At 43.6% G+C, this 21,029-nt stretch overlaps 1 protein-coding gene across 1 annotated transcript in view; it reads right to left on the bottom strand.

The window, feature by feature from the left end:
- Window positions 1-21,029, bottom strand: part of LOC118361536 (ubiquitin-protein ligase E3C-like) — a 42,352-nt gene that overhangs the window by 7,158 nt on the left and 14,165 nt on the right. Inside the window, exons 16-22 of the mRNA XM_052483221.1 lie at window positions 20,861-20,948; window positions 16,186-16,283; window positions 15,751-15,883; window positions 14,661-14,908; window positions 5,980-6,192; window positions 2,227-2,415; window positions 2,002-2,068 (exon numbers count right to left, since the gene is read on the bottom strand). Coding sequence (XP_052339181.1) covers window positions 2,002-2,068; window positions 2,227-2,415; window positions 5,980-6,192; window positions 14,661-14,908; window positions 15,751-15,883; window positions 16,186-16,283; window positions 20,861-20,948 — 1,036 coding nt within the window. The remainder of the gene's footprint in view (window positions 1-2,001; window positions 2,069-2,226; window positions 2,416-5,979; window positions 6,193-14,660; window positions 14,909-15,750; window positions 15,884-16,185; window positions 16,284-20,860; window positions 20,949-21,029) is intronic.

Genomic DNA, 21,029 nt, shown 5'->3' with positions numbered 1-21,029 from the left:
CTCCGCCCTCAACCGTAAGGCTCTCCAGAGGGTAGTGAGGTCTGCACAACGCATCACCGGGGGCAAACTACCTGCCCTCCAGGACACCTACACCACCCGATGTTACAGGAAGGCCATAAAGATCATCAAGGACATCAACCACCCGAACCACTGCCTGTTCATCCAGAAGGCGAGGTCAGTACAGGTGCATCAAAGCTGGGACCGAGAGACTGAAAACCAGCTTCTATCTCAAGGCCATCAGACTGTTAAACAGCCACCACTAACATTGAGTGGCTGCTGCCAACACACTGTCATTGACACTGACCCAACTCCAGCCACTTTAATAATGGGAATTGATGGGAAATGATGTAAATATATCACTAGCCACTTTAAACAATTCTACCTTATATAAGGTACTTACCCTACATTATTCATCTCATATGCATACGTATATACTGTACTCTACATCATCGACTGCATCCTTATGTAATACATGTATCACTAGCCACTTTAACTATGCCACTTTGTTTACTTTGTCTACATACTCATCTCATATGTATATACTGTACTCGATACCATCTACTGTATGCTGCTCTGTACCATCACTCATTCATATATCCTTATGTACATATTCTTTATCCCCTTACACTGTGTATAAGACAGTAGTTTTGGAATTGTTAGTTAGATTACTTGTTGGTTATCACTGCATTGTCGGAACTAGAAGCACAAGCATTTCGCTACACTCGCATTAACATCTGCTAACCATGTGTATGTGACAAATAAAATTTGATTTGATTTGATTTGGCCAGGTCGATGTATACAGCTGCACAGTATTGTCTCTTATCGATGGCGGTTATGATATTGTTTAGTACCTCGAATGTGGCTGAGGTGCACCCATGACCAGCTTGGAAACCAGATTGCATAGCGGAGAAGGTACGGTGTGATTCGAAATGGTCGGTGATCTGTTTGTTCAGTTGGCTTTCAAAGCCCTTAAAAGGCAGGGTAGGATAGATATAGGTCTGTAGCAGTTTGGGTCTAGAGTGTCTCCCCCTTTGAAGAGGGGGATGACCGCAGCAGCTTTCCAATCTTTGGGGATCTCAAATGATATGAAAGAGGTTGAACAGGCTAGTAATAGGGGTTGTAACAATTTCAGCGCATAATTTTAGAAAGAGGGTCTAGATTGTCTATCCCGGCTGATTTGTAGGGGTACATATTTTGCCGCTCTTTCAGAACATAAGCTGTTTGGATTTGGGTGAATGAGAAATGGGGAAGGGCTGGACAAGTTGCTGTGGGGGGTGCAAGACTGTTGGCTGGGGTAGGGGTAGCCAGGTGGAAAGCATGGCCAGCCGTAGAGAAATGCTTAGTGAAATTCTCAATTATCGTGGATTTATCGGTGGTGACAGTGTTTCCTAGCCTCAGTGCAGTGAGCAGCTGGGAGGAGGTGCTCTTATTCTCCATGGACTTTTCAGTGTCCCAAAACCTTTTAGAGTTTGTGCTACAGGATGCAAATTTCTGTTTGAAATAGATATGCTTGGCTTTCCTAACTGCCTGTGTATTTTGGTTCCTAACTTCCCTGAAAAGTTGCATATCGCGGGGGGCTTTTTGATGCTAATGCAGTACACCACAGGATGTTTTTGTGCTGGTCAAGGGCAGTCAGGTCTGGGGTGAACTAAGGGCTATATCTGTTCCTGATTCTACATTTTTTGAATGGGGCATGCTTATTTAAGATGGTGAGGAAAGCACTTTTAAAGAATAACCAGGCATCCTCTACTGACGGAAATAAGTTAATATCCTTCCAGGATACCCGGGCCAGGTCGATTAGAAAGGCCTGCCCACTGAAGTGTTTTTAGGGAGCGTTTGACAGTGATGAGGGGTGGTCAACACATTACAATTACAAAAGCAGTTACTCTTACTACTAGTAACTGAGTATCACTTCGATATCATTTTCACCATTATGACTGAGCCTAAGTAGTTTGGTTTCGTACAATAAAGTTTTATAAACCATCCATAATGCGATCATACCTGAGTAGTTTGTAAACGTCTTCAGGTCGTCAAGGCAAATGGGCACATGAGCTCCAGATATCAAAACCTGTAGTGGGATAGCAAAGATTGATGAATAATTAGAAATGTATCTTTATGTGTGCAAGTAATGTGAATAGAGTTGCAAAATTCAGGCAATTTTCCCAAAATTCTGAGAATTTCCAGTAATCCTGGTAATTTTGCCAACCGAGTGAAAATCCAAGTTACCTGGATCTCCTGCTGGTCAAACATGCGCAGCCACTCCAGGTTTACCACGTTGGCCAGGCCCTGTCTGAAGGCCAGGCAGTGGGGCCTGATCTGTTTGTTGAGTCGGTAATCAGCCACTAAATGGATGTATGCTATCCTGTTGGCCGTGGACACAGGGATGTCCTTCCCTCCCGGCTTCAGCTCAACCACCTGGAAGAAAGAACCCGTCAGACATACAGGCATTTATCACACAGCCACGTAGAAAGCAACCAGGAGAGAGAGGGAACATGTCACCCTGAACACATTTTACTGAGGGTATTCCTTTCTCAATTTGAAAACAGAGTCAGGGCGTGTGTTCACAGGTAAAGTGTCAATCAAGTGTTACGCAAAATGCAAAGTAGAAATTTGGTAGTGGAGCATGTAATATTATTGTGTCAATGGAGGCATACTCTCAAGAATGCTGAACACAAGACTAGCACTTTAGAGTGTTTAGGCCCAAACAGCTTGTTTGAGGGTACCAGTGAAGCAAGGGGAGAAATCGCTGATCAGGCTAAGGGACCCAGGTGTCGGTTTCGCAGGCCTAAGATGGGACAGTGCGCTAGGGATAAGGACCAGTTCTCTGTTCCTGGCTTTGGTATGGTCCATGAACAGCCGCTGGACCATCAAAAGTTTGGCACAAGATTCTTCCACCAACCTGTTTCATCAGCTATAGTTTGTTGAGCTTTTGGGTCACAAATTCTGTTCTCCCCCCTTCCTGGAGTAGTTTGTAAATCGATTGAATGGTTTTGGAGGAGTTAGGACAAAATAATCAGTGAAATAATCCAGATCATTTAGGAGCTTATGATACTTTTAAAATCATTGTGTTCCCAAAAATCGTAACCATTTTCAATAATGTGAATACTTGACAGCTAAGGGGGTGCGGGGGCATGTCCCCCCCCCCAAAATGTTTGCTCTACAAAGTGGGTTAAAGAGAAAATTAAGTACCACAAAAGGGTACTTTAGTCAGCTATAGGCAGCTTGCTCTTATTGTACACGGTTGTAAGATACTTCCCAGTAATAAACCCCTTCTGTAGAAGGTATCTATATTACTAGAGGTCGACCGATTATGATTTTTCAACGGCGATACCAATACCGATTATTGGAGGACCAAAAAAAAGCTGATACCGATTAATCTGACATTTTTTTTAACATTTTATTTGTTATAATGACGATTACAACAATACTGAATGAACACTTATTTTAACTTAATATAATACATCAAAATCAATTTCGCCTCAAATAAATAATGAAACATGTTCAATTTGGTTGAAATAATGCAAAAACAAAGTGTTGGAGAAGAAAGTAAAAGTGCAATGTGTGCCATGTAAGAAAGCTAACGTTTAAGTTCCTTACTCAGAACATGAGAACATATGAAAGCTGGTGGTTCCTTGAGTCTTCAATATTCCCAGGTAAGAAGTTTTTGGTTGTAGTTATTATAGGAATTATAGGACTACTTCTCCTTATACGATTTTTATTTCATTAACCTTTGACTATTGGATGTTCATATAGGCATTTTAGTATTGCCAGTGTAAGAGTATAGCTTCCGTCCCTCTCCTCGCTCCTACCTGGGCTCGAACCAGAAACACAACGACAACAGCCACCCTCAAAGCAGCGTTACCCATGCAGAGCAAGGGGAACAACCACTTCAAGTCTCAGAGCGAGTGACGTTTGAAACGCTATTAGCACACACCCTGCTAACTAGCTAGCCATTTCACATTGGTTACACCAGCCTAATCTCGGGAGTTGATAGGCTTGAAGTCATAAACAGCGCAATGCTTGACACACAACGAAGAGCTGCTGGCAAAACGCACGAAAGTGCTGTTTGAATGAATGCTTACGAGCCTGCTGCTGCCTACCACCGCTCAGTCAGACTGCTCTATCAAATCATAGACTTAGTTATAACATAACAACACACAGAAATACGAGCCTTTGGTCATTAATATGGTCGAATCCGTAAACTATCATCTCAAAAACGAGACGTTTATTCTTTCAGTGAAATACCGAACCGTTCCGTATTTTATCTAACGGGTGGCATCCATAAGTCTAAATATTCCTGTTACATTGCACAACCTTCAATGTTATGTTATAATTACGTAACATTCTGGCAAATTAGACGGCCCAAACTGTTGCATATACACTGACTCTGCGTTCAATGAACGCAAGAGAAGTGACACAATTTCACCTGGTTAATATTGCCTGCTAACCTGGATTTCTTTTAGCTAAATAATGCAGGTTTAAAAATAGATAATTCTGTGTATTGATTTTTAAGAAAGGCATTGATGTTTAGGATTAGGTACACATTGGAGCAATGATACCCACCGCAACGCAGGACACGCTAGATAAACTAGTAATATCATCAACCATGTGTAGTTAACTAGTGATTATGATTGATTGTTTTTTATAAGATAAGTTTAATGCTAGCTAGCAACTTACCTTGGCTTCTTACTGCATTCGCGTAACAGGCAGGCTCTTCGTGGAGTGCAATGAGAGGCAGGTGGTTAGAGCGTTGGACTAGTTAACTGTAAGGTTGCAAGATTGAATCCCCCGAGCTGACAAGGTGAACATCTGTCGTACTGCCCCTGAACGAGGCAGTTAACCCACCGTTCCTAGGCCGTCATTGAAAATAAGAATGTGTTCTTAACTGACTTGCCTAGTAAAATAAAGATTAAATAAAAGGTGTAAAAAATACAAAATAAATGTAAAAAAGAATCTGCCAAATCGGTGTCCAAAAATACAGATTTCCAATTGTTATGAAAACTTGAAATCGGGCCTAATTAATTGGCCATTCCGGTTAATAGGTCGACCTCTATATATTACCTTTAATTTAACAACATTTCAGTCAAAAGGTAATACAGAAACTGATCGAATCTACAATGTTGTCAACAAACAGGTCATTCTGAATCCGTAACGTTACGCGATTCCAGGTCATATTGACTCCACACCTTATTGCATGCGAATGGCCGTCTTTATCTTGTTTGCTTGCTTTGACTATCTCCTGAGGGCATGTATAGGCCAGTCTGCCTCTGAGTGTGTGCCTAATCTCCCGCAAATTGTTTTCGGTATTGTATTTGCTATGCCCTATTTGCAAACACGGGCTACATTCTAACGACACTGTTCAAGCCTGTTTAAAGAGGAGCTAATAAGAAAAGCTAAGGCCCTGAGCAAACAGGCGGAGTGGATAGAGTGCTTAACCCAGCCCGGGGAGACTGGTGAGGGGGACCAGAGGGCACTGAATAGGCCCGCTCTGTCAAATCAGCCAGGCTCGGACGTGCTAAAGTGGCAAAAGTTGCGCCTCTCAGGCGTGTTCCAAGATAATTGCTCGAAGGCCCGTTTGGTGGAACGGTCAACATAGAGCCTTCTATTCCCCGCTGCACGGTAGCAGTCAGGGCGAGAGCGGGCGACGTGCTTTATCTCTCTCAGCGCCAAATACAGACAATGTGAGGGAAATGAATTATTAACACCTCACAGGGAGAGCGTATAGAGGGAGTGAGGGAGCGGGGAGCGTGGCAGCTAGAGGCCGACAAGAAGGAGAGAACAGGACAAAGGGACTGAAGGACAGAATGACAAGGCCACAGAAACAGGCACGAATGAGGAAGAGGCACTGGCAATCAAAGATGATAGAGAGAATAATACTGAGAGTGGTGGTGTGTGAATTATTTAACCCCACCCACAAAACACACATGGATACCCACACACCCACCCAAAACACACACCCACGCACACACACACACACACCTGTGCCTCTCCCAGGTCGTTGTTGACAATGGTGAAGTTGAGTCCCAGGTCCTCCACGTCGTCCTCGTAGCTCTTGAGGAAGAGCAGGTTGCGGTACATCTCGGGGTCCAGCGAAGCCAGGTGGTGGATGTCCACGTCTGCACTGGTTCCCAGCAGCTTGGACAGGAAGAAACTGGCAAATGGCAGCTCCACCAGCATGTTCTCATACAGGGCCTATAGGGAGACAGGAAACAAAGGTCAAGGTCATAGATTAACTCTGGTCAAAAGGTCACGATAACATGATGTGATCCTGTCTGGCTCAGTTGGTAGAGCATGGTGCTTCCAACACCAGGATCATGGGTTCAATTCCAGCTGTGGCCACCCATACGAAAATATATGTGCAGATGTATGCTTTGTAAGTCGCTTTGGATAAAAGCATCTGCTAAATGGCATATATTATTTCTTATGATAAAAATAAGGCCATGATAAAGTCATACAAATCAGACTAACATAACCAGTGGCAGAACAGTGAAGAGAAGAATCAATAACTAACAACAATGGATAAAGATGAGCCATCTTTGCAGTTTTCAATTAAAAACCATTACGCCACGCATTGTTAAAAGAGTGACGGGAACACCAGATGTGACAGCGTTTAACGCAGTAAATCAGTTCACATCGGCGCAAGAGCGCAACACAAGAACATAATCTGTCTAAAACATACAGGCTTTCAAATCTGCCCGCCTCAAACTTTATCAATGTCAATTCTATCCTTGACCTGGGCTGCCATTAAGAACCATGGCCAAGCAGGTGGCTCATAAAACAGGGAGCTAATGTACTGGAATTGTCCTAAAGAAAGAGCCCGTTCCAAGCATTAAATATACAGGTCCTTATAAATGATTGCACAAAAAAAAAAAAATCCTGACCACATCAGCTAAATGGATTATAAATCTACACCATTTCCATAATGCATGCATCTTAAAACACATAGGCAGGCATAAATCCCTGGCTATTTTCTAAACACAGGTTAATTGGGAAACTTCAAACAACAGTCTATTTTTTATGCAAATGAATCCACTCAGCATTTCTCAGGGAGCCTCTACGAATTCCCTGACCATATGCGCCGCGTGCCCCCTTGAAACCTATCAATAACAACACGGTGCCGGGAAGAGGTGGCAATAAGTAGACCTGTATGGGGGAAGAGTAAAAATCTGTGGTATACATTTTCTTTTTTCGGTCGCTTTATTTATGGGTGTTTATTGCCAGAAATTGTGCCAAAATGACTCGGGATAAAACTGATTAATTATGGACCGTCGTCCCCTTTTAATATAAGTGAGTGCAGTGGCAACGCAATTAAAACAGATCGCGGCGCCATCAGGGAGAATAAACGCCGACAACATTGCAGGTTGCCTTCTGTTAGCTGCCAAATAAATCCCTTAATTTACAACATTAAGAATCAATCAAAATATAATGCCTTTCAAACGCATCACTATCAATCAGGGGTGCAACCTGGACACCTCTGAAGGGGAACTTTTAGTCCGACCGGGTAGATCAATGAGGAAAGGCACTTGGGAGCACAGAGGAGGGTGAGGGAGGGGTGCAAACAAACACACAAAACTTCAGCCACCCTGAGAGAGTTTGGAGGGCAGGTCAGGGCTAACAATACAGGGCTTTTGGGTGCAGTGCACTATCATGAGGGGGCAGGGTGGGTGTTCCAGGTGGATGGATGGGGTGAGTAATGGAGACACAAGAGAGGTATATGTGGCAGGGTCTACAGTCAATCACGGATTACAAAAAGAAAACCAGCCCCGTCGCAGACCAGGATGTCTTGCTCCCAGACAGACTAAATAAATTCTTTGCTCGCTTTGAGGACAATACAGTGCTACTGACACAGCCCGCTACCAAAACCTGCGGACTCTCCTTCACTGCAGCCGACGCGAGTAAAACATTTATACGTGTTAACCCTCGCAAGGCTGCAGGCACAGACGGCATCCCCAGCCGCGTCCTCAGAGTATGCGCAGACCAGGTGGCTGGTGTGTTTACGGACATATTCAATCAATCCTTATCCCAGTCTGCTGTTCCCACATGCTTCAAGAGGGCCACCATTGTTCCTGTTCCCAAGAAAGCTAAGGTAACTGAGCTAAACGACTGCCGCCCCGTAGCACTCACTTCCGTCATCATGAAGTGCTTTGAGAGACTAGTCAAGGACCATATATCACCTCCACACTACCTGACACCCAAGACCCATTCAATTTGCTTACCGCCCCAATAGGTCCACAGATGACGCAATCTCAACCACACTGCCCTAACCCATCTGGACAAGAGGAAGACTTATGTGAGAATGCTGTTCATCGACTACAGCTTAGCATTTAACACCATAGTACCCTCCAAACTCGTCATCAAGCTCGAGGCCCTGGGTCTCGACCCTGCCCTGTACAACTGGGTACTGGACTTGCTGACGGGCCGCCCCCAGGTGGTGAGGGTAGGTAACATCTCCACCCTGCTGATCCTCAACACTCGGGCCCCACAAGGGTGCGTTCTGAGCCCTCTCCTCTACTCCCTGTTCATCCACGACTGTGTGGCCATGCACGCCTCCAACTCAATCATCAAGTTCGCGGACAACACTACAGTGGTAGGCTTGATTACCAACAACGACGAGACGGTCTACAGGGAGGAGGCGAGGGCCCTCGGAGTGTGGTGTCAGGAAAATAACCTCACACTCAACAAAACAAAGGAGATGATTGTGGACTTCAGGAAACAGCAGAGGGAGCACCCCCCTATCCACATCGACAGACAGTAGTGGAGAGGGTAGTATGTTAAGTTCCTCGGCGTACACATCACGGACAAACTGAATTGGTCCTCCCACACAGACAGCGTTGTGAAGGAGGCGCAGCAGTGCCTCTTCAACCTCAGGAGGCTGAAGAAATTTGGCTTGTCACCAAAAGCACTCACAAACTTCTACAGATGCACAGTTGAGAGCATCCTGTCGGGCTGTATCACCGCCTGGTACGGCAACTGCTCCGCCCATAACCGTAAGGCTCTCCAGAGGGTAGTGAGGTCTGCACAACGCATCACCGGGGGCAAACTACCTGCCCTCCAGGACACCTACACCACCCGATGTCACAGGAAGTCACAGGAAGGCCATAAAGATCATCAAGGACAACAACCACCCGAGCCACTGCCTGTTCACCCCGCTATCATCCAGAAGGCGAGGTCAGTACAGGTGCATCAAAGCAGGGACAGAGAGACTGAAAAACAGTTTCTATCTCAACGCCATCAGACTGTTAAACAGCCACCACTAACATTGAGTAGCTGCTGCCAACATACTGACTCAACTCCAGCCACTTTAAACAATGCCACTTAATATAATGTTTACATACCCTAAATTACTCATCTCATATGTATATACTGTACTCGATACCATCTACTGCATCTTGCCTATGCCGTTCTGTACCATCACTCATTCATATATCTTTATGTACATATTCTTTATCCCTTTACACCTGTGTGTATAAGGTAGTAGTTGTGGAATTGTTAGGTTAGATTACTTGTTGGTTATTACTGCATTGTCGGAACTAGAAGCACAAGCATTTCACTACACTCGCATTAACATCTGCTAACCATGTGTATGTGACAAATAAAATTTGATTTGATTTGAGGGGAGGGGGGCAGTCTGATCCACACGTCCTACTGAAGGTTACTGGGAGCCTGGCTGGACAGTGATATGGAGCTGTGAGACTGGCAACAGGAGACCTCTCTCTTTAATAGCCCAACAAAAGAGTCTGGAAGAAGAAGGGCTCGGAAAACAGCAACCAGGCGGCACAGCATCTTAAAAAGTTCAGTATTTTACAACTTGGATGGTTCCTCACTCTGAAATCAGTCTATGGGCCACGAGGAACTGTAAACCAAACACAGTCAAACTTTAGCAACATGAATATATTTTTTTCATGACCAAATCAACTCAATAATTTGGTTTGACGTTAACTTGAGGTGATTTGCCCTTTTTTAGTGGACATTGCATGGTTGCTTTTTGATGCCAGAGAGAACAGTGAGAGACCAGCAACCTTCCCTTAGAATCCAGATGCTAGAGAGATACAATACTGAAGGCTATGCGAATTCAATATGCTTTCATTCTCATTATATACTCATGTGGTCTGTAATGTTATGTGGTTTCTGTTTGTGGAGTCAACCTTTATACATGTCAGTTGGGAGGACAAGTTAGGAAGAGCGATAGCCCATATTGTGATGTCCAATCCCATTTCAGTGAGTACCCCAAACAGGCCCACTCCTGACGACAATACATTATTACCTCCACAACAATGGCAGGCCGGGAGGCCATTCATTAACTATATTAATCTCCTGTGTCCCATAGGCCCTGGCGTGTGTACCACGCATCTCAGCGCAGCAGTGATGCAATCCTAATCTATAACAGTTCCATCTTTCCTCCCGGTTCATCGCCAATAACAGCACTAAACAAATATCAATATACCACTCAAACGAGCACTCACAAGCCCATATTTATGGAGAAAGAGAACTTTAGGTAGGGTTAATTGAAAGCCAGATTCTAAATAATTTCCCCCACCTTTATTGCCTGAGCCATTAGCTGTAGTGAGAGGGGAGGGGGGAGCAGAGCATGCTGCTAGCAGCTGACTGGCCATTTCAGAGTGGGACGAATACAGAGAGAGACCAGGCCTAGTCCCAAATGGCACCCTGAAGCCCTATGTAGTGCACTACTTTGACAAGGGCCCATATGACTGGTCAAAAGTAGTGCACTATAAAAAGGGAATAGGGTGCTATTTAGGGCCAAAGCCCAGGAGGAGTTATGGTGCTCTGACGAGTGGACGGGACCATCTTGGAGAGCGAGAGAGCGAGAGAGCGAGAGCGAGAGCGAGAGAGAGAGAGAGAGAGAGAGAGAGGACTTTCAGATCAAAATGCTATTACCACATGCTTTGACCGCTTATTTATGTCCCTGACGGCGGGAGGCTGGCGCTGATTTAGCGCCCGGCCAAATGCAATCGCTCCACAAACAATGAGGAAAGAATCACCGGCTAATTGAAGGCCATATTGAGAGGGGGCCGGTTGTCATGAGGTCATTCTTCTCCCGTTGAGAATGAGATGACCCCTCTTCCGACTCACACACACACTCTCTCTCTCACAGCATCTCGATAAACAATCAGCCAGCACATGCATTAAAGAACATTTAAAAACATTAGGCTCTAATAAATTGTGCCATCAGGGAGGGGAAAAGGGGGAAGGGAAAATAAAGCCATCAACAGCACATGCTGTAGGGTAAATAAACCAAACTCGGGATCAAGCTCTATAGCTTATTCCATTCAAACTGGTCACATTCTTGGACATAAAATAATAATTATCAAGGACACCAAACACCTTTGAAGTCAAGTTGAAATACTAACAACCATAACATGTTATAATGAATCAGCCTTGTCCCTGTACTGTACCTCTGTTATTCAATGTTAGGGCAGCCTCATTGGTAGTGATCTCTGATCAACCCCAGATGATCTGCTGGTGTCTGGGGCACAGTGTGACCCTCAGAGAAGGACCACAAGAGGGCAGGCCAGAACCCCCTCACAGAGGTACTGGAGCGCGGTGTTGCCGACTACATTTCACATCTCATTAACTGATTAGACTTCATCAAACGTTGGTCGGTTTACCTACCTACCATCTACTTACACACATTGGTTGGTTTACCATCTAATTACAACATTAGAGGTGCTTGTTGTTTCCGTTAACGCTTGAAGATACCTGGTGATAATAACTACACCCTTGGGTGAGTCTTCCCTCATTTCTAAATTGGTGAGTTCCCGCTGCAAGTACTTTAGCATCTCATTCTTCCATTGTCTGTGACATTAGGCAGGTTCCCATTGACCCAGGTTTATTCCACAAATGCAATGTCGCAAGCATTTGTAATGGAAACAGCAGATGCAGGAGAAATTTTCCAAAGATCAAATAAATGTTTATCAGTTCGCCGGAGTGGATTTTTCTTTTGTTCAACTTTATTGCGACAAATTATGGAAATTGTGTTTTTCAAACAGATTATTATTGCAGAAAAATGTTGAAGGTACGCGAGGCACGTGATGTTATCACATAACTATAAGTGCCACTCAACATTTAATTCTAAATGCACACTGCTTGCATTATCCATTTATTTTAAAAAATAATTTAAAAAATTAAATGCTTTTGCAAGACAAGGATTGTCTTGACTTTCAAGAATGACTGAATTGCTTCACATTGCAATTTGAAGTTTCACCATCAAATTGGTTCAGAACTCCAGGCCTATGAGTGCAAGTTGCACCATGTCACAGACCGTGGCGATAAGTCGGCACACACATTTATTAGAATGGCCTAAATGGAAAATATTTTTTGTCCCTGATCCCAAAAAATATTGGTTGAAAAGTCGACTGTTGTGTTCTGTTAAAACGTTTATTTTTCCATATATAATAGACACACCCTATGTTTGAATAGAATCAACTATATTTAGGCTACTGAACTTGTCTAATGCTTTAAGCATTGCGATTAAAAATAAAACGATATTGCCTAACCAGAAGAAGAAAAATAACTATTCCCGACCCTCCGCTGTTGGCCTTTGCAGATTCTGCCTTTAAGCTCCTGAAGTTGCTGGTAATAGGCTACACCAGTGGTCGGCAGCCCTTTCCTTTGGAGTGCCACGTTATCGTACCGTTTCTACTGATCTGCGTGCCAGTTTAATTTCATTTCAACAAGGTCTTCATATCTCAAAATCAATGTCATGTGGTTAATCAAAATTCGATCTAAATGAAAATGATACAAATCTAAACGTAACTTCTATTGCCATTGCCAATACGTAAAAATATACTACATAAAGCCAACAAATAAAAACATTGCAGTCTGCAGGTAGAAAATATCCTTATAAAAATAAATATCCCATAAATCACATCGTCAAGGAACTTTAGACATTGTATCGACTATTAAGTTGGTCAGCCTGAAGCTTGTGCTAGCAAACTTGCAACATTGTATGAAGTATTTTGGGCCCTCAAGAGTTTCCTGCGCCAGTGTGCTCCGGACACGCATAGCTGTAGGCTATTTGCGCAAGGGATAAGAAGTAATCAGGTAGGCCTATTTTATGACGTTTCCACCTGACCAGAGCATGACACCCCCCCATGCTGAGTGGTTATCGAAAGGGAGAGTGCCAGAAAGATTTTTCCAATAGGCTAGGTTGAGGAAATATTGTCATTCTCAATTAATGTAAAAACAGACTTTGTTAAATTACTGTTTAAGATGAATAAAACATTTCTTTGAGAAGCTCCACAGTGATGGTGAGTTAAGACAATCAGAAATAGTATCAGATCCCCGAGTGGGCACATTTCTAGGCCTACATTTGTGCGCTGGCCAGGTAGCCTAGGCCTACTTCTATGCATAATAAAGAGCGTGTCCTTACTCAAGATTGACAGGAGTGCTTCAAACAAAATAATGAATAAATTGACAACACCTAAATGGAATTAAGGTTGTGCGCTCTGCAAACAACGTGTTCACTCCTACAATTACAACAGTAAGACTAACAATAATATACTGAATGCACTAACAAACGTAGAAAGGATTGGAGTTAACGGTAAATGTACTACTGGTGATACTGGGGTGCCATCTCCGAGGCCTCCGCAATGGATTAGTCCAGTCACAGGCGTGAATCAGACAGGTTTCTCGTGTGCCATCATTTCTTTCTATATATTTGCTACTGCTCGACTAAAAAATATCTTGGTCGACCAACAGCATATTGACCAAACAATGGACCAGTCGACTAAATGGGATTAGCCCTACTACTATCCATGCTGGCTTTTGCAGGCTACCTGAGACATGGGGCGGCAGGTAGCCTAGTGGTTAGAGCGTTGGGCCAGTACACGAAAAGTTGCTAGATCGAATCCCTGAGCTGACAAGGTAAAAATCTGTCGTTCTGCCCCTGAACAAGGCAGTTAACCCACAGTTCCTAGGCCGTCATTGTAAATAACATTTTGTTCTTAACTGACTTCCCTAGTTAAATAAAAACATATATATATATATATTATTTTTTTATGAAACCAATAGGTGGGCCAGGCATACAGGCCATCGCCAGTTTATGGGAAAGGGAAAGTTAGTTGCACAGCTGAGTACATTCAACTGAAATGTGTCTTCCGCATTTAACCCAACCCCTGTGAATCGGAGAGGTGGGGGGGGCCTGCCTTAATCGACGTCCACGTCATCAGCGCCCGGGGAGCAGTTGTTGTTGGGGGTTAACTGCCTTGCTCAAGGGCAGAACGGCAATTTGCTTAAATGGATAATGGGGAATTTTTTTCTTCAGGTGAAACGTCATTATGTCCTGCTGTTTTTAGATAAGACAGCTCAATGGAAACCCACCCATGGCAGGCAATCTACCTTCTTTTCAAACGTTCTAGATATCATCAAAGAGAGCACTGGACAAGTTAATGGAACCTAGCTAGAAGCTCCACTTTACACTATATTGACTACACAAGAACACTGACTTTTACAGAGACCTGGAAATAGACAGCTTTACCTTTCCCAGTGCAGCCTGGGTGGTCTAGCCCCCCAACAGCACACGTTTGCCCAGCGTCGGCATGGGTTCGAATCCGGCCCACTGCCTTTGTGAAACACTATCTTTCCACTGTCTCTCCTCGATCCAATAAAACACGTAAAAATGTTTATATTGATAACGTTACCTTCCCCAGTATCCGTCCCAGGAAGTAGTAGTGTCTGGCGAAGGAGTCTCCCACCAGCATCTGGGCAGTGGGGCTGGGGTAGAGAAGGCCCTCGTTGGTGGTCTTGAAGAACCCCTGGTTGGGGTTGAAGCCTGACTTGAGCAGCTCGTTGAGGAATTCACGGAAGATGCCCCCTCCATCAATGCCCGCCTCGTCCAGGCCGTGGGCGTTGAGCAGGTGCACCCGGATACGTTTCTTCAGGTCCGCCTCTGGATACAGGGGACACGGGAGGAAATTAAGTTAATACAGAAAATATAGAAATATAATATATCGAAAAGGCCTGTTATATTTTACTTCCAGAAATGACAAAAATGACAAAAAAGTTAGATTCAATTCCCTTATTCTGACACCTCTTTTGAAAGATCAGAGTACTCTACTCAAAGTAGAAGCACAGTCTACATGGAAATATACATGCATGTTATGTTATGTTATTAACACTTACAATCTAGAAATCTACTGTATATGTAGGGACAAAACGGAAAATATCTATTTTAGCGTTTTTATTTCTCCCATTTCCACATTGAGGCATGATTTCTCTGACCTGAGGAATATTCAAATCAAAGCGTATTAAAAGAGGTCACGTTTCAGCATAGTTATAGAAAGTCACAAATTATATCGTTTTCAGCCCCTCCAAGGCAAGGTCTCCTACTACTCGCTTTAATCATATGGCCAAACGAGTGCTCTTTTAAATTCAAACACAAAAGAGGGGACTTAAAATAACTGATTTCACGCTTTATGCGATCCGTCCGAATAATCACAATTATGCTTTCGTGAAATCCCACAGTCCCGAGACCGATGCGAAAGCTAAACTTCATTTCTAATGGGATCTATAACCTCAACGACAAAATCTGGATTTTATGGACCACAAATATTAGAAACTGAGGCTGCGTCCCAAAATGTGCACTCGTTCACTACTTTATTATACCAGTAATTTCCATCCAAACGGAAGTGAACAAGTGCACACTTTGGGAGAAAGGAGAGACTATTGGGACGTAGCCCGAGACATTACCCTTCTAACCAAGCTGTATTCCTCCTCAGCCTAACCATGTACCGTTTTCTGGGGAGAGCTTGTCGTAGGCGTCCTCGTAGATGTAGTTCCGTCTGATGGTGACGTTGATCCCGTCCAGAAACGGCCCGTCTCCCTGGACGTCCCGCTTGTCCGCGTATATCAGTCTCTGGAAGATCTTCACCAGGGACAAGCAGGTATAAATGACTACCTACAGCCAAGCCAGGTTTTATAGGACATCTATACTGACTACATGGACTATTTCTAATGGAGGTAGTAAATAAAGATGATAAAACAATGTGCTTGTTTTCTCTTCAATTGGTTTCTGAGAGGTAATGTCCTGCGAATTCTAGAATAACTAATATAGTGACACATTGATAAATGAGGTGAAAATTAAGTCAGTTGTACAGACTATTCCTCAAGGGTTCGGTTTTTATAACAAGTACATGGAGCAATATAAAGGACTGAAATGTGGAGCACCTTGACTCGCTCCTCAAAGGGCACGACGAAGGGCAGCTCAGTCAGGATGGCCAAGTGTCTCTCCTCAGACACAGACAGCTGTGGAGGCTCCATCCCCACTAGAATAGAATAAAATAGAACATCCTTTATTTTTCCTCGTCTCCAACAACAATACAGTAGAGTCCTGCATCTGGTCGGATAACCACGGTTCCCCGCGGTTGTCCCGCAACAAAAAAATTGAATCAGCAGGCGGGTGAAATGAAAACATTCTTCCTTCCCTCTGGGAGGCTCGCAGTTCGGAACAATTATATTGCGGTTCGAAAACGTTTCAAATTAAGATAAAAAGCCAGGAGCTTGTTGTGTTGAATTGTGTTGCAAATTCCATTACGTGAGCGGCGAGGCAGACATAGCCTAGGCTTAGGCTGTCAGCCATGCAGTGAGAATGGAGCAGGGAACTGTCCATTATGTGTGGTGCTGAAACATGCCTAATTTGTCCACGTGCAGTGCTTATGTTCCCTTCTGCCACGCAACAATATGTTGCAAAGTTTATTTTCCCTGACTCCTAGCTCACACACGAAAATGGCTAACAGGAGAATTGGAAAGAAAAATGGTGAAATACACCATTGTGTATTATGATGGTGAATGATGGTTATGATGGTGAAATACACCATTGTGTATTATGATGGTGAATGATGGTTATGATGGTGAAATACACCATCGTGGAAACAGGTGCTGCGGAAGTGAAATCCCCGGGTTGGAAGGATTTTGTAGTCAGTGGACAGGGAGGACAACCACCCAGTAGATGGATACACAGTCTGCAAAAGTGCAAGTAGGTATTTGTTTAAGATAATTCAGTTAATTATCAGATAAAAATTATATTTTATTCAGGCTGTTGTTCATTTAGACCAGAGGTTCCCAAACGTTTTATAGTCTCGTACCCCTTCAAACATTCAACCTCCAGCTGTGTACCCCCTCTAGCACCAGGGTCAGCCACACACACTATACGATACATTTATTAAACATAAGAATGAGTGTGAGTTTTTGTCACAGCCTGGCTCGTGGGAAGTGACAAAGAGCTCTTATAGGACCAGGGCACAAATAATAATATTATAATAATAAGTAATTTTGCTCTTTATTTAAACATCTTACATATAAAACCTTATTTGTTCATCATCAATTGTGAATAACTCACCACAGGTTAATGAGAAGGGTGTGCTTGAAAGGATGCACATAACTCCGCAATGTTGGATTGTATTGGAGAGAATCGGTCTTAAATCAATTTCCACACACAGTCTGTGCCTGTATTTATTTTTCATGCTAGTGAAGGCCGAGAAGCAACTCTCACATAGGTACATGGTTGCAAAGGGCATCAGTGTCTTCACAGCGCGTTCTGCCAAGGCAGGATACTCTGAGCGCAGCCCAATCCAGAAATCTGGCAGTGGCTTCTGATTAAATTCAATTTTCACAGAACCGCTTATTGCAATTCCGATGAGGCACTCTTGTTCAGATATCGGTAGGTGGACTGGAGGCAGGACATGAAAGGGATAACAAATCCAGTTTGTGTCATCCGTTTTGGGAAAGTAACTGCGTAATTGCGCACCCAACTCACTCAGGTGCTTCGCTATATCACATCTGACATATATCACATCTGACATTGTCCGTAAATTGAGTTAATTTGCACACAAAAAAATCATACAACGATGGAAAGACCTGTGTGTTGTCCTTGTTAATGCAGACAGAGAAGAGCTCCAACTTCTTAATCATAGCCTCAATTTTGTCCCGCACATTGAATATAGATGCGGAGAGCCCCTGTAATCCTAGATTCAGATCATTCAGGTGAGAAAAGACATCACCCAGATAGGCCAGTCGTGTGAGAAACTCGTCTGACCGCTTGCATGATGACAAGTGAAAACTTATGGTCAGTAAAGAAAACTTTAAGCTTGTCTCTCAAGTAAGAAAAACTTGTCAATACTTTGCCCCTTGATAACCAGAGCACTTCTGTGTGTTGTAAAAGCGTTACACGGTCGCTGCCCATATCATTGCATAGTGCAGAAAATACACAAGAGTTCAGGGGCCTTGATTAAACAAAGTTAACCATTTTCACTGGAGTGTCCAAAATGTCTTTCAAGCTGTCAGGCATTCCCTTGGCAGCAAGAGCCTCTCCGGTGGATGCTGCAGTGTACCCAAGTGGTGTCGGGAGAAACTGCTTGCATGCAGGTTACCACTCCACTATGTCTCCCTGTCATGGCTTTTGAGCCATCAGTACAGATACCAACATGAGCAGCAGTTACTTTTGTCTACATACGGACCCTTAGTGGAATTCCCGTGAGAGAGTAACGGTTAATGTGTTTGGATGTTAATTATTTGACTAGGCTACCTGTATTTGACATTGTGTTGTTATTTCGCTGAACACTAGATGGTTTCATATTATTTTTGGCAGTGAAACGAAGCTACTCAGGTGAGAAAAAAACCTGTTGAAAGACTGTTTGAAAATACATATACATATAAAAAAAAATATATATATATATATAAAAAAATATATAAATATAAATATAAAAATATAAATATATATATAAAAAAAAAATATATATATATATATATATATATATATTTAAAATAATGTACCCCCGACAGCATTGCGCGTACGTACCAGTTTCTGACCATATGCAGGCCATATAAAATTTTAACCGGTGCGGCTGGTAAAAGTTTGAGTAGCCTACTAAATGTAGGCTATTTTTGCAGCCTATAGCCTATTAGATCCTGGGAATTGTTGATTTAAGTTTCAAATAAACTATTTATCTAAATATTGAATGTCATGGTATTGTTTTGTTATGTCGGCTATAGGCTTTCATTAGGTGAGTAGAAGGCTAGTTAGAAGGCTCTTTTTCAAAGAGATCTGAGTTGTCAATGTGCCGCATCGCATCGTGAAAATAAAAACATAGGCCTATCGTTCTTAATTCGTGGCATGGTTTCCTTTTATCCAAACGCTGAATAGACATGCAGACAAATGCATTCATGCAGGGAATACACTAACAGTTTAATACTCTGGAGTCATAAAAGCAACTAAAGAAATGTATGTTTTATCTGGCAGGTCACGAATCGGCTCTCAGAACAATTCTATGCAGGTGGGTCAGGTTGTGGAGAAAAATCTGTCCTGATGTCAGATACCGGGTGGGGCTCGGAATTGATGTGGCCGGCTCCAAAAAGCTGACCCGTGCATGACTCTACATACAACACAGTACAACGTTAGCTTAAACTGCTCTGTAACAGTCAATCTGTCTGTCTTCTACCCATCCATCTAGTTATTTATTCATTTATCCATCCATCTTCACTTCATGAATTAACCCATCTATCCACACTATCCTAGCATTCATCAATCTGATTCGCCATCTAGTTATCTATCCCTCCATCCGGCTCTAATTCATCCATCTAATAAAAGCCCAATGTAGGGCTTCCTAAAAGCCCCATGTAGGGTTTCCATGACCACACAGTGTCCGGATAGATGCTGACCAGGCCGCACCGAGGTTTCCCTTTCCCACTACCAGAATCTAAACCCCACACTCTTGACCTGCATCTCCCTAATGACAAACACTGAACATAAAAACCCAGATGCGTATTCATGGAGGGGGCCACACCCAGATAACCAAATCCTTCCATTTCTCCAGTTTCCCCCCATCCTGCATGCCTGCTAACCCTACTCCCTACAAACCTGCTAGGCCCCCTCTCTCCACCCAGCTGACTGTTTACAGGCAGCCCATTAAAGAGTGCTCAATCTTGCCACAATTCCCGTTCCTCACTAACACACTTTCAATTAACGCAACTGTGAGCTGCCCGTCCAACATGCCCAGACATTTCCATTAAGTGGACGTTTGTTTTGTATTAAACTCGTCATTCGGAACCGTTTAGAACCATAAACTGTCACAAAAGAAAAGTTAAACCGCCATTCTCCACCCCTTCATTGTCTCCCTTGGAGCTCAATTCTTCTGCTTAATTAGTCAATCCCATCTGCATTTCGCCCATCAGGTTTCCATCTTTGAGGAGAAATATGGCCTGGAGTGGTCAATACGTTGGCCATTCATCACCCAAGCGGCCTGTCCATTTAAGGAAATGAAGAAAGGGCAGACGAATATACAACCAGATGTGGCTGCGCTCATCAGGACTCTCAGGCTAATTGAATTGATCCAGGTATCGGGGCTGGCTGGAGTGTCATTAGGAAGATCATACACGCATTGTTTCTGTTTGTTTTCACACCAGCTCTCTCTGCCGGAGGCCCGCGATGCAGCTCTAAATTAAAGGGCATAAGAGCCTGGCTGTCTCTCTCGACCCATTGCCCTCCCTGGCACTTCGCTGAGGCATTTTGGAGTGACTCGAAGGAAAACAACAAACCTAAGGTTACAGCGGAGCTGACCTAAGCGCTTCATTTACCAGAGGTCACACAGTGTTCCCTGTACCCCAATTAGGGTGTTTCACTGTACTTCTAAAATCTGTGACGACCATCAGTGGTTGGTTAATGCCAAAGACACATATTACTAAGACAGGGAACTGTTCATGTTTCCCATAGGAAAACATGACACACTTCCCCCCCATGTGAACACCAGCTGGATATGCACAGTTATATACCAGATAGCTAGGATGCACAGGGTTTCCCACCGTCATTGTTAATGCAACTTTTTGGGACTACTATATTGCATCGTACCATCCAGTGTGGACTGCAGGGGCCCGATGCGTCCCATCCTCCGCGTCCTCCACACGTGTCTGGCTGACGGGACGTACAACTGGGTCACCTGGAGGGGGACGAGCACGGCTCCAGTCAGCAGGACCACACTAACAACATCCTACATATGGGCATAACGTGGACCCGACAC

The sequence above is a fragment of the Oncorhynchus keta genome, chromosome 28 (assembly GCF_023373465.1).
Source record: "Oncorhynchus keta strain PuntledgeMale-10-30-2019 chromosome 28, Oket_V2, whole genome shotgun sequence".
Classification (NCBI taxonomy): Eukaryota; Metazoa; Chordata; class Actinopteri; order Salmoniformes; family Salmonidae; genus Oncorhynchus; species Oncorhynchus keta.
The sequence above is the reverse complement of the archived record's forward strand: the minus strand, read 5'-3'. Positions and strand labels throughout refer to the sequence as shown.